We start from the raw sequence: 17,579 nt of genomic DNA on the forward strand, positions 1-17,579 counted from the left end.
TAAATACCTTGAATTATTCATGATGCTCGTGCAACAACATTATTAGTATTTGAACATAACAACAATGAAGAGACCCTTCGTTAATAATTAGTTCCTATGATAGCTGTGCATGCATGAATCTAGGATCAGTAACATATTTTATAATTCAATGTAACCAAACAGATTTTTCAATGCCATAACCACATGCTTGTTCTTGGTGAGTGTGCAGATGATGTCTAAGCATATGATAAAACGATTCCAATTGTATTCAGGTTGCTGCACATGATTATGAAAATAAAATATTGTGGTAGTTTTGAATAAATGACCTATATTATAATAGATTTGCAGAGCCGGTCATATGCAGATAAATGAGCATAAATGACAATCTTAAATAGAAATGTGAGTTGTCATCTATCCCATGGGGGAGACAACAAAAGAGAATAGTAGTTGCATACATTGTTTCATGTGAATTATTAGCACATGATCACGACAAACCTATTGTTAAGTTTAAGTTCATCTGACTTCTCAATAACCTGACTGGTGGGAAGGAAACACTGAGCCATCATTGAAAACAAATCCAGCAAATGCTATCTCATTCAGATCAAGATCAAGATCACGTTATCACCAGAATATGGAAAAGGAGACTATAAATATGGAGCATATGCCAGAAGAAGAGATACAAAACTAACAAGCAACTTTTCAAGACAAACTTAGAAGTTGAACTAATCAATATCAGTTCATTAAAATGGCACCATCTTCTCCTTTCAGAATGAGAACTCGGCAGCATGCTCGCTCAATCAGCTTTCCATCAAGAACCTACCCACTCCTTCCTCAATTGGATGAACAGATTAACAGACTTAAGGAAACTGGAGCAGCCTCTACTTCATTGTCTTCTCTAGGAGATAGGCTGAGCGGCCTTCAAGATCTGCATTTATCGGTTGATGACTTGTTAGATATGCCTCACATTCAACATTCATTAACAACTGTCCAAGCAGATGATGTGCTGGATAAATATATCAAGGTCTTGGATGCCTGCACAGCCACTAAGGGAATTTTCTCCCAGGCCAAGTTCGATGTGCAAGAGTTTCTTTCATCTCTCCGAAGAAGGAAAGATGCAACTGATGCCTCTGGAAAGTATTTGGCCTCCAGAAAGAAGGACAAAAAGGCAATTCAAATGGCTTTAAAGGATCTCAAGAATGTCAAGATCTCGGAAGGAAACGATCAATTAGAAGCTATTGATTTATTCAACGGTGTCCAATCTGCCACAATTTCAGTTCTTGAATCATCATTGACTTACATTATGGGGACAAAGGCACGATCAAGTTTAATCTCGAAGCTAATCAACAAGGTGGGCACAAACAAAAATGAATTTGACCAAATAAATGAAGCTTTGGGAGTGATGGATATTGAGAGCATCCAGAGACAGTTGGAAGAGATGGAACTCAAAATTCAAGATATTGAAGAAGGACTAGACTGCTTGTTCAAACACTTGATCAAGACTAGAGTTTTGCTACTCAACATGCTTAGCTACTAGGAGAGGATATCTCATCCCTCCATTCAATTTTGACACATTGATGTAGTTATAATCTGTTCATAGGTGTACATACCAAAATCCAATACAGTACAGTACAAATTATACATGAATACAACATTTCTACCAAAATACATTACGTCTTTTCATGATATCATTTCTCCTTCTATAAGCCGTGGAGGTAAAATTGCATAATATATCCCAATATTTTGTTGGACCTAATCTCACCATAATATAAGATATAGCATCTAGTTCACATCCCTTTCTTGTGGCGTTGGATGCAAACCCATCATAGTTAAATCTCAAAACCATACAACACAAAGAGGTGAGATGAATAAGAACAAGTTATTACAGTTTCAATGACTCGAAGACATGAAGTAAACAAATTATTTTTCTTCTATTTGATTACAAACACTAAAAATAATGAGCTTTGTCTTGATTGGTGTGCCAACCAAGAGTCACACTTGATAAAAAAAAAAAAAAAAAAAAAAAAAAAAAAAAAAAAAAAATATTAAAAATTAAACCTCTTATTTTTCATTTAAACCAATCAAATTCACAATAAATGAATAAATATATATATATATATATATATATATATATATATATATATATATAATATAATATAATATAATGATGCTTAATTTTCAAAATGTCGGACTGCCGGGTCGAGAACTGTGTTTAATTTGGATATATATGTGAGAGTAAATGGATATTTGGGTCGGATTGTGGGTTGACTCACCCATAAATTTAAAACAATTATGTATGTTTCGAACTTTTAATCTAACAAAATAAGTACAATCTTTTAATCAATTGTGATTATGATGTTGTTTATCGAGAGATAATAAGCTGGTGGTAACAATTGAAAATGATTAAAAAATATAAATCAAATATTTGATCGACTAAAGTGTGAGTCACGATGCTAAATATTAAAAAATATGAATCAGATATTTGATAGACCAAAGTGAAAGTGTAAGATCGCGAGATGAGAGGTTTATTGAAAAAAAATATATGATGAGATATGTGAAAAAATGAGTTGTTTTATCGAAATGAATAAAATGTGAAATTAGAGTGTTTTATTTTTTATTTTAATATATTATTAATGATTTTTTAAGAATTTTAAACATTAAATACATATTATTATAATTTTTTGTTTAAATTTATTTTGTTTATATTTGTATTGTATGCATTCGCATAAGAATTTTGCTAATTTGAATAATTTTATTGTAAATTAAAAATTACTTAAAAGCAAAAAGTATTTCATTAGGGCTTTAAATATGCCATATAACATATATAACATAAAATGAATGAACTAGCCTAAAATCATGCAACTAATATAGCTAGAATTTAAACAACTAATCTAGAAATTAAGCAACTAAGGTAGGGACAACAAGCTAATTAAAAAAAATTAACATTACACCAAGTCATTATTGATTTATTAACATAAAATTCAACAACTACCCGGTTAATAAAAATAAAAATTAACATTACCTAGATGACTAAAGTCATCATTGATTTATTAACCTAAAATAAATAACTCTTATTTAATATTTGGTTTAGTGTAATCGGTGAAACCATCTTCAAAGATAGATTTTGTCATTACATCTCTGTCCTATTCTATTTCGGGAATTTATTTTTACTATCATTTCTGTCCAGTTCGGTTTCAGGAAATCCTTATGGGGCATCGTTATATCATATTTTTTAAATTAAATAATTTTTTTTTAATAAAATTATATAAATAATTTTTTTAATATTATAAATATTGTAATATATTAAATATTTATATTATAAAGAAATAAACTTAAATTCTTATAAGATATAATAAATAAATAAATAAAATGGCGATGTTATATATTTAATTATGTTTATAGTATTTATGACAGAATCTATGTGAGATTGGAGTAGAAGACACAAATATCATTTTCGCTCCAATATTCATGATCAACTACCGATCAAACCGGGAAAATTTGACCATAACAAGCCAATTTAGATTAAAAATCACAAAATAATTTATAATTATTATCCCTATGCATAATCACTTTCTGCAAAAACCAATTAAATCATCTTCCATCTTCCCTTTACAATAGAGAATTTCGGTTGTAACCGTTTCTTTCAAATATCAACAAAATTATAAATTAGTGATGTGAATATTTTATGTATTTATTTATAAATATTAATAAGTTAACGCGTTTAATAATAAATTGAGAGTTTTTGAAATAAATATTACTCAATATATAAAAAAATTATTTAAAGTTTTAATTAGTTTAATTATTATAACTAGCATATATTCCGTGCATTTGCACGAATGCACGAGTAATATATAAAAAACCGTAAACAAAATATTACGGTAAAAATGTAATAGCATTTTTAAATTTATTTTTAACCGTTTTAAATTTATGGGCGGATCAACCCACAATCTGACCCAAATATTCATTTATTCTCACATATATATCCAAATTAAGCACAACTCTCGATCCGATAATCTGAACAATTTAAAATGTAAAGTGTTATTAGCCTAGTTGGTTAAAGAATTGTACTTGTTTTGTTAGGTTGCAAGTTCGAACCATAATTATAGTTTTTTTATTATTTTATTTTTAACCGTTTTAAGTTTATGGGCGGTTCAACCCACAATCCGACCCAAATATTCATTTATTATCACATATATATCCAAATTAAGCACAACTCTCGACCCGGCAATCTGAACACTTTAAAAATTAAGCATCATTATATATATAGATTAGTTAGTTAAAATGTTGAACTTATATTGTTAAAATGTTACGCGTTAATCAAATTTGGTGCTGAATTTAAAATGTAAAGTGTTATTAGCCTAGTTGATTAAAAAGTTGTACTTGTTTTGTTAGGTTGCAAGTTCGAACCATACTTATAATTTTTTTATTATTTTATTTTTAACCGTTTTAAGTTTATGGGCGGGTCAACCCATAATCCGACCCAAATATTCATTTACTCTCACATATATATCCAAATTAACCACAGCTCTCGACCCGCCAATCTGGACACTTTAAAAATTAAGCATCATTATATATATATATAAATTTTGTAAAATTTAATTTTAAAAGGTTAATGAAATATTTTTTTTGGGAATTAAAGGAGAGAAATTTGACGAAATGACCCTAATAATGATATTATTTTGGGAAATGACCAGGCCTGATAAAGTTTTCAAAAATGACCCTTTCGGATGAAAATACCCTTTTGCGTCACAAAGAGATGTTCGTGACGTAAAGAGATGGTATGATAATGTTTGCAAAAATGACTTCGTGTAACGCGGTAATGTTTGCTCAAATGACCTCGCGTGACGCGAACTTCGCGAAGGAATATTTTCGTCTTTAAACATGTTGAAAAGGTCATTTTTATAAATTTTATCAGGCCTTGGTCATTTCTCAAAAAATGGTCATTATTAGGGTAATTTCGTCAAATTTCTAAAAGGAGAACTAGAATGACACCCCACAACCATAACCCCTCACTTATCAGATGAAATCGAACCCGTGACCTTTTTGATTTTTCAAATCGACTTTTACAACCGGGCTACCTTGGTGAGGTGGTTAATGAAATATTATAAGATAAAAATCGTATAAACAAAGATAGCAAAACATGAATAGCAAAAATTTAACGTGCACGAAAATATTTAAGAAGGAAGATAACTCCTTATAAACCAATTCCATAATCTTTTCTGAATCTCATGTAGTGCCGTAAATTCGTAATAACGACGTTACATATGATTCACATAAGACCAATACCATCACTAAAAGTACCACATAATGTTTTTTAAATTTAAATTTTAATTTTAATTGATAAATACATTTAGAAAGGATATATAGTATAGATTGATAAATATAGCAAGACTAAATAACTTCAACTGCCCAAGCCTGACTTTTCCAATGTAAGATTTTATGTCTTAACTAACGCATTTAGTTTAATTAATTAACAAAAGGACAATCTAATGTATACATTTCAAACTATCAATTCCTATTTTATGTTTCATACAAATTGATCGGTGATTAAATTATTTTAAAAAATGGTATTTTCCCATCTCTTAACTGCTATAAAACCCCATGCATTATACAATATCACAGCAGAAACAACATCCATCTAAATCCATTAACAGACACAAATCATGAAAAATTCTAAACCTTTGCCCTTCTTGCTCCTTTCTCTCCTAGCCATAGCAGCAGCAGCAGCAGCAGCCACATGCTGTTTGGCTGAGCAATGCGGACGTGAAGCTGGTGGTCCAAATTGCCAGAGCCAGTGCGGTGGCACCCCTACTCCAGGCCCTGGCCCTGTCGGTGATATAGCAACCCTAATAACTGAATCCATGTTCAACAACATACTAAAACACCGCAACGAAGGTTCCTGTCCTGGCAAGGGATTCTACACCTACAACGCTTTCGTTGGCGCCGCCCGATCCTTTAACGGGTTCGCCACAACTGGCGACACAAACACTAGGAAGAAGGAGATCGCCGCTTTCTTGGCTCAAACTTCCCACGAAACCACAGGTACTAATAATTAAGGATGAATCATGAGACATACATTTTATTACTACAAGAAAATAATGTTATAAATAAGCCCGTATTAATTGATAGGTGGGTGGGCGTCAGCGCCGGATGGCCCATATGCTTGGGGATACTGCTTCTTGAGGGAACAGGGCAATCCTCCCGACTACTGTTCACCAAGCGCACAGTGGCCTTGTGCACCAGGCAGGAAATATTTCGGTCGCGGTCCTATCCAAATCTCCTAGTAAGTAAAGCTGATCCATGAAATAATAAAATAAAATAGCTTTTTTTTTATGTGTTTAATTTATTATTAATTTCAGCAACTTTAACTATGGACCGGCTGGAAGAGCAATAGGTGTGGACTTGTTGAATAACCCAGACCTGGTTGCAACTGACCCTACAATCTCATTCAAGACTGCATTATGGTTCTGGATGACTCCTCAATCCCCAAAACCGTCTTGCCATGACGTCATTACCCGGAGATGGTCCCCGAGCGGGGCGGACCAAGCGGCTGGGCGTGTGCCTGGATACGGTATCATTACCAACATTATAAACGGAGGGGTGGAATGTGGGCACGGGTCAGATTCGAGGGTGCAGGATCGGATTGGGTTCTATAAGAGGTACTGCAGTATACTTGGAGTTAACCCGGGAGATAACTTGGACTGCGGCAACCAGAGGTCTTTTGGTAATATCTTAAACTTGGTGGAAACCATGTAATCTCCCCAGCACTGTTGGTCCTTTATTTACTTTTGAATAAATAAAATGTCTAAATGTATGAATAATGTATGTACCTGTCCCACACTATCAACCATGTGTTGAGATGTTGTCACGGTACATTGTGTTGTTGTTGTTGGTTTGACCCGGTTAAATAAATGGATATGGAGTCAAACATTTTGTTTTTTAATAATATCATATATCTGAAAACAAAAACAAGGGTATAATATAAATATGTTTATTATACATAAGAGGTCAAAATTCTTTAGATGACATGTAAAAAAAAGCTAAAATTATGTTTAACGAGTCAAAAACGGGTTAAACGGTTCAAAAAATGTTAAACAAGACAAAATCAGTCAATTTTTTGTTAAACGTGTTTAAAAATATATTAAAGGAGTAAAAATGTGTTAGACAAGTGAAAATTGTGTTAAATTAGTCAAATATTTGTTAAACGGGGTATAAAGAGTCAAATATTTGTTAACCGGGTTAAAATATGTTATATGAGTCAAAAACGTGTTAAAATGACAAAAAAAAAACAAGAAAATAAAAAATTCATTTTGGTTACCCAATCCATATCCCATAGTAGTAAATAATATGGGTTGCATTATGGGTTGAATAAATTTAATTTGAGTTAGGTAATACGGGTTGAGTTTAACTTGCTAATAATTATTAGTTCATGTCTTAATTTGTTATATGTGTTTTAAAAATCAAATTAACTATATAGTTAAACCTCTTCAAAGTAATATCCGGTAAAGTAATAACCTTGCTTAAGTAGTAAATTTCGTCGGTCCCAATTTGGTCCAATGTTGTTGTAAAGTAATATTATCGCTAAAATATAAGATAAAAAAAATTAGAAAGTCATATATATATATATTGTTTATGAGTTACAAAATTCATTTTAAAAAAATATGAATATGCAGTAGCTTGTTACTTCTCTCCACCAAAGACAAAATTAGCCTCATCTTTTATCCAGGTATATTTTGTTCGTATTTTTAACAAGTAATTGTTCAAAGTGTTGATGGCTTGAAATACTTCCTTTAATGACACACTTGTTCTTTTAATAACACACTTGTGATGACATTGCTATAGTCCGTTCAGGACAGTCCCTTCATCAATGTTCATTACCGACTAAAAAGTTGATAATGTATGTTTTTGTAGTGTACCATTCTATCGTTTACTAAATATAATTAATTATAAAGTATTATTATTTTATTTTATGTTGTATGTTCATGAACTTATATTTTAGAATTATAATAAGTTTAGATGATTGAGTTTCTATACGATGTAAACAACCCATTATAAATGTAATGGTATATGCTGCAATTATTTTTTACAAAAGTAATTTTTGTTTTTAAACATAATACATGTACATAAATACTGTATAAAATTTGGTACAGTACTTTATGAATAAATTATTAAATTATATCAATAAAATAATAAATTTGATAAAGTAATATTTTTTTCCTGTTAATATTTTTAAAGATATATAACATTGCATTAAAACAATTGACCCTTCATTTATGGGAGGGAGAAAGACATCCCCATCTAATTGCATCACACACAATTTGGAATAAGTCATTCTATAATCCAAAACTCTATCATCTACATAGAATGTGTGACATTTATAATTCTTATTTAGAGCTTGTTTGATCTTGGATTATTGGAAAAAGAAAATACATGTTTATGTAAAAGTGGATAATTATTTTGATTATTTGAATATAATTATAAAAATATCCTTATTAATTTTGTAAATAAATTAAATGTATTTTATTTATTTAATTGAAAATTTTCATTTGAAATTAAAATAATAATATTTAAAGGATAATATATATTTTTAAAAGTAATCATAATAATTCACCTAAGAAGCTCGTGATATATTTGTACCCTACTTGCAATTTAATTAAAATTTTAAAAATAAACTTAATTAAGAGATATTTACTATCTATAATCATATCTGTATAAAGGAGATATTCATTTTCAAAATCAAATTTGTAAATTATGTATTGTTTAATGTTTCTTTCAAGTCGTTAAGCATACTATAATGATAATTAGGAGGAAAAGTATTAAAGTATGATTTACATTGGTAAACATGATAATATGTTTTGAAGTCTCAAATCATATAATGAGAATTCTTATTTTGAAATTATTTAATTTATGGATATATCTAATATTATGTATGAAATTTCTGGAACTAAAAGATACTAACTACAAAATATAGAAAGTAAGAATATTTTACAGTTAAGAAATGAAAAACCTTTTGAGTTATAGAAACTATCACTCAAGATGATATTACCTTCTATGAATAGTGAAAGAAATTTAATTATCTCTTTGTTATGTTGATAAAAACTAAAATATTTGATAGTATTCATGGTTTTATCGAAAAATGATAATTACATGAAAACTTTTAAAGACTATTATTAGAGTTTATGTTTTCATATATAAGACAATATCAAATAATTCAATTATGAAATTTTCATCATATAAGTTTATTTGAATAAAAGTGTACATGATAATATCATATGTAGTTCAATTTGAAAGTTTGATAATTGAGAATTCAAAATATTTATATTTCACTAAATAATGACCTATTTGATCAATCATATAGTTTCTTAAAATATTAATTAATTGATTTACCATTTGAGTTAAATAAATAAAATAGGGAGGTTGACTATAGAGAGATGTGAACAGTCAAATTTGACTACTCAATAAAAAATTTAAAAAATAAAACCAAATATGTTAAAATTGGTAAAATTCATTCTCGACCAGATATAAAGAAATAGTCTCTGTATTTCTTCTGTCAAAAGAGAAAACACATAAAAAAAAAGATTACCTAAAGTTTAAAACATGGTTTCACACTTAAAAATAACAAACTTTCACTTTTTTGTTATGAATCTAATCTGGTTAATCATAACCCATTCTGTATTTATTCCGGTTGTATCATCCATATTTCGAATACCTTATAGTGTATGTAAAACCTAAGGTAGCCGATAAAAAGTGAATAATCTTCTAGTCGGATAATGAGATGAGTTCACGTGTGAAATATAATATAACAGCACATGCAAATTGATTTTAAATAATAATTTTATTTTGCATTTGGAATAGACATAATGTTTATAGTTTCTCTATGAACTTGGTTTTGGTTTCAAGACTTGTACCTTTGAAATTTTCCTTTAACCTTGTGAATTCTATCTTCAATTTATCTAATGAATTCAAAGTTATCGGTTATAGTATTTTGTCTTTTGGCCTTTTATATATTAAGTTGTAAGTTAATTTTATTTGAAATTCTATTCACGTTAATACTAGGTTAAAGTAATGTGTTATGAATAAAGATTATTCTATTTATAGCACCGAAAATTGTGACATATCTCCTTTAAAATAATTAAATTAGTAAATAAAAAGTTACTTAGTACCTTGGATTTTATCAATTTGATACTTGTATTGATTGCATTAAGGATAAATAAATGAACAAGTCTAATAATTGTGCAAAAAAAGTACACATTTATTAAAAATCATACATACATATTTTTGTTGTCCATATATATTGAAACAAGCCGTCCTAAATAGTTTATCACTTTTATTGACGATTACTCACTGTACTTGTATCTCTTTTTAGTTTGTTCCAAAGACAAACATTGGATGACTTAAAAATTTTAAAAGGGTACAAAAATATTATCATCCTCCCACTAAACGGGTGTTTGTTAGTCATTATGTCACTTTTGGGAGTCGACTCCTTATTACACCTCCAACTCATGTTTATTCCTTCAGAAGAGAGTTCAAAAAAAGAAAAAATAAACATTGAGTCTTCTTCGATTCCCATCTTTGTCAATTAGGGAAACATCTCTTTATACCCTAATCCTTTTCCAAGACAGGAAGAGATGGAAGCACATTCTAGTGGAGAATCAGGTTTGATAATTGGTAGACTTGATAGACCAAATTTGTTGACATACTCACGCAAACAACATGGAGATAGTATATTCCTCCCTCATTTTTCTGATCTGAAACTTAGTCCCACAATTACTTCTTCCTCCTATACAAATGGTAGTCTTTCTCTTTCTGACCTTGATCTTCCCATAACTATTAGAAAAGGTTCTAGAAAATGTACTCAATATCTTATTTCTAATTTTGTTTATTATGATTCTTTATCTCCTTCCTATTGTGCATTTATTTTCACTTTGTCATCTCTTCCTATTCCTTAGTGTTGACAGGTTGCTATACTTGAACTAAAGTAGAGAAATGCTATGGATGAAGAGAGGAATGCTCTTAAGAAGAGAGACACATGAGATCTTGCGTCTCTTCTTCCTATTGGAAAGAAAATAGTTGGATGTAAATGGGTGTTCACAATAAAATATAAGCCACATGGAACAGTTTAAAAGTACAAGACAAGACTAGTTGCGAAGGGGTACACATAGACACTTGTGATTGACTATCGGGAGACGTTTGCTCCATCGTCAAGATGAACTCCATTCAGATCCTAATTTCTTGTGTTGCCAATCTAAGATGAAATCTTTAGTAACTTGATGTGAAGAATGCCTTTTTTTTGCATGGAAACTTAGAGAAGGAGTTTATATGGATGTCCATTATGGCTTCTCATCTCACATTACATAAGGGAACGTGTAAGAAAACTTTGTATGGGCTAAAACAATCTCCTAGAGCATGGTTTGGGAGATTTTATAATGATATGATAAAGTTTGGGTTTAAGCAGACCAACTCAAACCATACAATATTTGTTAAGAGACAAGGAGGCAAGATTACAGTATTGATTTTGTATGTTGATGACATCATTGTGATGAGTGATGATGAAAGTGAGATTAACACAATAAAACAACGATTGACAACTAAGTTTGAGGTCAAAGACTTGGGGGGTTTGTTAGGATATTTTATTGGGATTAAGGTAGCCAGTTCATCTCGTGAGATCTTTCTCTCCCAACAGAAGCATGTCCTTGAACTCTTATCTGATATTGGGATGCTGTGATGCAAACCTGCAAACCTGCGGACTCGCCTTTTCAAGTTAATCATAAGCTTTCTAGAGGTGTTGGTACCGAGGTGGATAAGGAGAGATATCAATAGTTAGTTGGGAGACTTAATTATATACCTTTCTCATACTAGGCCTAACATTGCATATGTTGTTGGTGTTGTGAGTAAATATATGCATGATCCTCGTGAGACTCATATGGATGGAGTCCATCGCATTCTAAGATACTTGAAGGCAACACTAGGTAAGGGCTTGTTGTTTAAACCTCACAATCACCTAGATGCTCAAGGATATACCGACTCAAATTGGGCTAGCTTCTTGGATGATAGATGTTCCACCTCAGGCTACTGTATCTTTGTTGGAGGTAACCTGGTAACTTGGTGCAGCAAAAAACAAATGGTGGTAGAAAGGTCTAGTGCCGAGGCGGAGTATAAAGCTATGGCTCTTGGTGTTAGTAAGCTCTTGTGGATTCGGTCTTTTCTTGTAGAACTTACTTTTACACCAAGTGGTCCTATGAAGCTATTTTGTGATAACAATGCTACTATCTCTATTGCTCATGATCCAATTCAACATGATCGAACTAAACATACTGAGATTGACTGACACTTCATCAATTAGAAGATTTCTAGCGGTCTCCTCTATACCCCTTATGTAAAGACTAGCGATCAATTAGCCAATGTCTTAATTAAGGGTCTTAGTAGTAAAAATTTTGTTCCCATTATAAGAAAGTTAGGCAAGATAAATATTTTCGCTCCAACTTGAAGGGGAGTGTTAAGAATAATGTGTCAATATTGTATAGTATTTATATTTTAGGGTGCCTAGTATGTGTTAAGTATATATTAATGCAGAATACATTAAGGCCTACATTATAGTTTATGGTTTCTTATCTATATATATTTGTCTCAAATTATTGGAGAGATAGAACTTCTGAAATCCTTTTATTCATAACTGATCAAGTCAGCACCACCCACAAGTTCAAGCTTCATTTACTCTAAGTTGATAATGAATCTAATAATGCTTAATTTTTAAATTTCTTTAAATGTCGGGTCGAGAATTGTGATTAATTTGGATATTGGTGTGAGTATAAATGAGTACGAGTTGAGAATATAGATATATTTAAATAAAAAAATAGATTGGTTTGTCTCTTGGTCTTCTTTTACATTCATATATAACTCTTGAATTTTTATTTTAGTTAATATATATTTTTTAAATATTTATTAGATTGGTTATTATTATTTTATATTTTTAATAAACAATTATATATATACATAATAATTATTATTATATTTGTATTAATTAATTTATAATCTATATAATTTTATATTAACAACTAATTATATATATAAATAATAATTATTTTATAATCTATATATAACAAATTATTTAAAATAAATGATCAAAATTGACCTAAAATATATATATGCATAAAAAAAATTATAAATTGAAATCAAATATCATAAGTGATCTAACGGTCAAAATGTTCATATTTTATATTTGAGACTAAATGTTTGAATATTGCCTAATACAAATTAGAAAGTGTGTATGTCAATGGGTTGGTATATGTGAGTGAAATTTAAGAGAATGTGTTATTGTTTAGAAAATCATTAAACAAATATTATTTTTTTATCAATTTATCTTTATTTATAAGATAACATTTATTTTAGATTAAATATTTATTATTTTGATGTGGATAAAAAATTTAAATTGAGATGCATTTTTGAAGGATAAGATATGGTGGTATAAGATTAAAATAACAATGGTCAATGGTGGTGATATATATATATGGAGATGGAGAAATTGAAAGAGAAAATATGATGGTATAAGACTAAAATGACAATAATGGTGATATATGTGCGTGTGAATTTAAGAGAATGTGTTGTTTGTTAGAAAAACCATTAAACAAAGAAGATATATTACTTCAGCAAGAAATCTAGAAAGATTAATATTTTTAATTAATGTGTAAATATGTTTGGTGATTTACAAAATATTTTATCCATAATGAAAAATGAGGGAATGATGGTTTTAATTGAGAGTGAATGTTAATAATGAATATTTAAAGATTAAGGTTTGGTGATATATGTGGGTGTAAATTTAAGAAAATGGTATTGTTAGAGGGAATTGTGGTTTTATTTGAGAGTGTATGTTAATAATGAAATTTTGAAGATTAAGGTATGGTGATATATGTGGGTGCAAATTTAAGAAAATGGTATTTTGAATTGAACAAAATTATCTCTTGCAAAGACCTAACCCAATAGGTGGTATACATGGTTGTGAATTTAAGAAATGAATGAGTTATAAGTGCATGTGAGTTCTTGAAGGAGAAGGTAGGGTGATATAAGACTAAATGTGGTTGTGAATTTGAGAAATGAATGAGTTATATGTGCATGTGGGTACTTGAAGGAGAATGTAGGGTGGTATAAAACTAGATGTGGTTGTGAATTTGAAAAATGAATGAGTTATATGTGCATGTGGGGGTGTTGAAGGAGAATGTACGGTGATATAAGACTATATTAGAGGTCAATGTTTGAGCCAATTGAGATTTCACGCATCTTATTTCAAACCTCACAAATTGAGGCTCTTTATTGATAAAGTTATACCAAACGATGTTTGTTTTAAGGGTTTAAATGTCGTTAACTTATTATTTATGTGAAATTTATAAATAAATAAATAAATTATTTTCATCACTAATTTAATTATCAAATTTCAGGGAAGTGAGGGTTTGACTACCGATTCTAAAAACTAAAAAATTTCAAATGAAAAAATTAACTAGGTAACGACTCTATTTATCTGATATATGTCAATAATAAATATTATTATTATTATTATTAGATAAATGATAAGGGAACTCCTAGGGGCAACGACTGTCTTATCGACTTCCTACGTGGTACAAAATAAATTAAATTTCGCGCACTTCTTCGACTTCTCTTTCGAACCCTAACCTTCCGCTTCAGCCCGCGTGATCAAACCCTATTATCCCACACATTCATTATTCGTCTTCCTTCAGCTTCAAACAGCCCACACGATCAACTCTTTACAGCCCACACATCCATTGTTCCTCTTTCTTCCGTTCTTCGTTCTCTTTTCTCTATTAGATTTCTGTTCTCCGTTTCATGCACTTTAAATGGTAAACTTATCATTCTTTACTTTAGTGCGATATTGAGTGATGTAGTCTAAATTGCAACACTGTGATTTTAGAATTTAGATAAGCAAATGGTCATCTATGATACTAAGAAGAACGAAGAGAATGCAAATACAAAGAAGAACAAATTGAAGAATACAATAAAGAAGAAGACAATGTCTAAAGTTGAAAGGTAACAAATATTATGATTCCTCTTAATATTATGATTTTATATTAAACTAGAATACTGAAATGTCATGATTTTCTATTAAACTGGAATACTAGAATCTTTTTTTTTGTAATGTTAGGGTATATAGAAGAAGATAGTGGAGAGGTGGTCGGACAAGGTTAAAATGTAACAAACGAGATAATGTGTTGTCATATTATTTGAACTGCATTATCATGTTTTATTAACTACGTTGTCATGTTATTTGAACTTCGTTATCATGTTTTATTAATTGCGTTGTTATGTTTGTAATACTACATTATTATAATTATACTCTCTTTTTTTTAGTGTGAAGATATTTAAGAAGAGGAAGTCTAACAAGGTTGAAAGGTAACAAACGAGATATTGCGATGTCATATTGTTTGAACTTCATTGTTATGTTTTAATAAATGCGTTATCATATTTTATTAACTACGTTGTCATGTTTTTAATACTATATTGTCAAAATTATATTTTTTTAGTGTGAAGGTACCTAAGAAGAGGAAGTTTTCTCCACTTCATGATTCTTCAACTAATCAAATATGACATAAATCAATTATTTTAAACATTCCAACCTCCCAAAAGGCTTTTACAAACTAGTCCGGGAACTATCAGATGTTCAGAAAGAGGCTGTAAAGGCCATTGGTTTCGGCTCCCTATTCTCCTTGGGTATCTCAATATTCCCTTTCCAAGTATTCCGTCACCTTTTGCAAAATTTCGATGCCAACATGAGTGCTCTTATACTAAGCCGCGGGGAATTGTTAAAAATTGACGACGAGGATGTTCAGTGCATGATGAACTTCCCCAAAGGTGACATTGAAATAATAGAGTCCATTGGGTAGAACTCTAATGATGGACCAAAGTACTTCCAAATTCTAAGGCTTGGAGAAGAAGATGGGCATAAATGCGGATGACAACTTCAAACGGGACTTTGTTGTATACATCGTATCCAACTTTCTATGGACATCACAAAATCTACAATGTAGGTAAACAACAACTCTTATTCTTAAATATTAGTAATTTCTTGTTATCATTATACTACATTTCCATGTTATTTGAACTTCATTGTCATGTTTTATATATTGTATTGTCATGTTATTTAAATTGTGTTGTTGTATTATTTGAACTACGTTGTCATGTTATTTAAGTTGTGCTGTTATGTTATTTGAACTACGTTGTCATGTTGTTCGAACTGCGTTGTCATGTTATTTTAAATGCGTTGTCATGTTGTTTGAATTACGATGTCATATTATTTGAATTGCATTGTCATGTTATTTGAACTTCGTTGACATGTTATTTGAAATTCGTTTTTATGTTATTTGAACTACATTGTCATGTTATTTGAACTGTGTTATCATGTTTTATTAACTACGTTGTCATGTGGTTTCTAAATACATTGTCATTTTATTTGAACTACGTTGTCATGTTATTTAAACCACATTGTTATGTTCAAAAACTATGTTTTCATGCTATTTGAACTTCATTGTCATGTTATTTGAACTGAATCCTCATGTTTATAAAATTACAGGTTCAAAATCATTAAATCATTAATGAATGTTGGTAGAATAAAGAACCTGAACTAGTGCAAGTTCACACTCAACAGACTTTTAGTGTGAAAAAATGGCAGACGAATGAAGCCTTATATTACCACGGACCACTAAAATTCTTATTCATAATTGATTTATTTACGCATAAAATTACTCTTTAGACACTTAATAAAAAATAGTTATGCTACATGGATTGTATATTAGATTATACTCTAAGAAATAAATATAAGAGGTAGTTCCCCATCTTGTCATGTTGGATGACAAGATGGTAAATAATAGAATACAGATCGTAAAGGGGACTGAGAGAGTTTGACCGAGGGAGAGTGGCTGATAGGATTTCATTCCCGGCCTATGGAGACTATGGAGAATGAGGAGAATGATCATTTCTTAAATGAGTGTTCGGGTGTTGGTGTTATTTCGAGTGTTGGTGTTGCATTAAAGAGAACGACGGATGCAACACTCCTTTTGTCAAGGGCTACAAGAGAAGGTAGATACAACTAAAAACTTACCAAACATCTTAACCTTCAATACTCCAAGTGTTGCATCGTGCATCAAACCCTTGATCAACACAATCGTAGGTAGTGACCTATTGAAGAAAATGCTCCTAAAGATGCTTCAACATGGTGGCATGCCTAAGCCTAAGCCCAAAACTGAGCCTCAATAGTCAACATCAACACCAATTGAGCCCCAATAAACTTCTCCCCATGAAGTGGCGTTATCAATCCATGAGCCTAAGCCTATTTTTGTGGAAATACATGATCATCTTAATATACCAACTAGAGCGAAGAAGAGAACTCCCCATCCAAGGAGAAAATTACCCACACTATCGGCGACGTTGCGATCTCCATATGTCATAGAAAAGTCGATGGATATCAAGATGGTTGTCGCTCAACAACATGATTTAAGATCATATCCTAGACTCAAACAAAATTACGAGCCTATCACGTAAGGTATTATAGGAAATGCAACAATGTCAATGACTAACGACAATATAATTGATACATGATA

General features: G+C 30.5%; 2 protein-coding genes across 2 annotated transcripts; both read left to right on the forward strand.

Moving 5' to 3' along the window:
• Window positions 1-724: 724 nt before the first annotated feature.
• LOC124924784 lies at window positions 725-1,513 on the forward strand. Its single transcript, XM_047464776.1, has one exon. It carries the CDS (start codon window positions 725-727, stop codon window positions 1,511-1,513), a length of 789 nt encoding a protein of 262 aa, XP_047320732.1.
• A 4,126-nt stretch (window positions 1,514-5,639) lies between these two features.
• Window positions 5,640-6,900, forward strand: LOC124924124 (basic endochitinase-like). Its single transcript, XM_047464200.1, has 3 exons — window positions 5,640-6,018; window positions 6,106-6,259; window positions 6,336-6,900. The coding sequence occupies exons 1-3, from the start codon at window positions 5,640-5,642 to the stop codon at window positions 6,730-6,732; spliced, it is 930 nt and encodes a 309-aa protein (XP_047320156.1). The 3' UTR covers window positions 6,733-6,900.
• The last annotated feature ends 10,679 nt before the right edge of the window (window positions 6,901-17,579 follow it).

This window comes from Impatiens glandulifera, chromosome 2 (assembly GCF_907164915.1).
Source record: "Impatiens glandulifera chromosome 2, dImpGla2.1, whole genome shotgun sequence".
NCBI classification, from domain to species: Eukaryota; Viridiplantae; Streptophyta; class Magnoliopsida; order Ericales; family Balsaminaceae; genus Impatiens; species Impatiens glandulifera.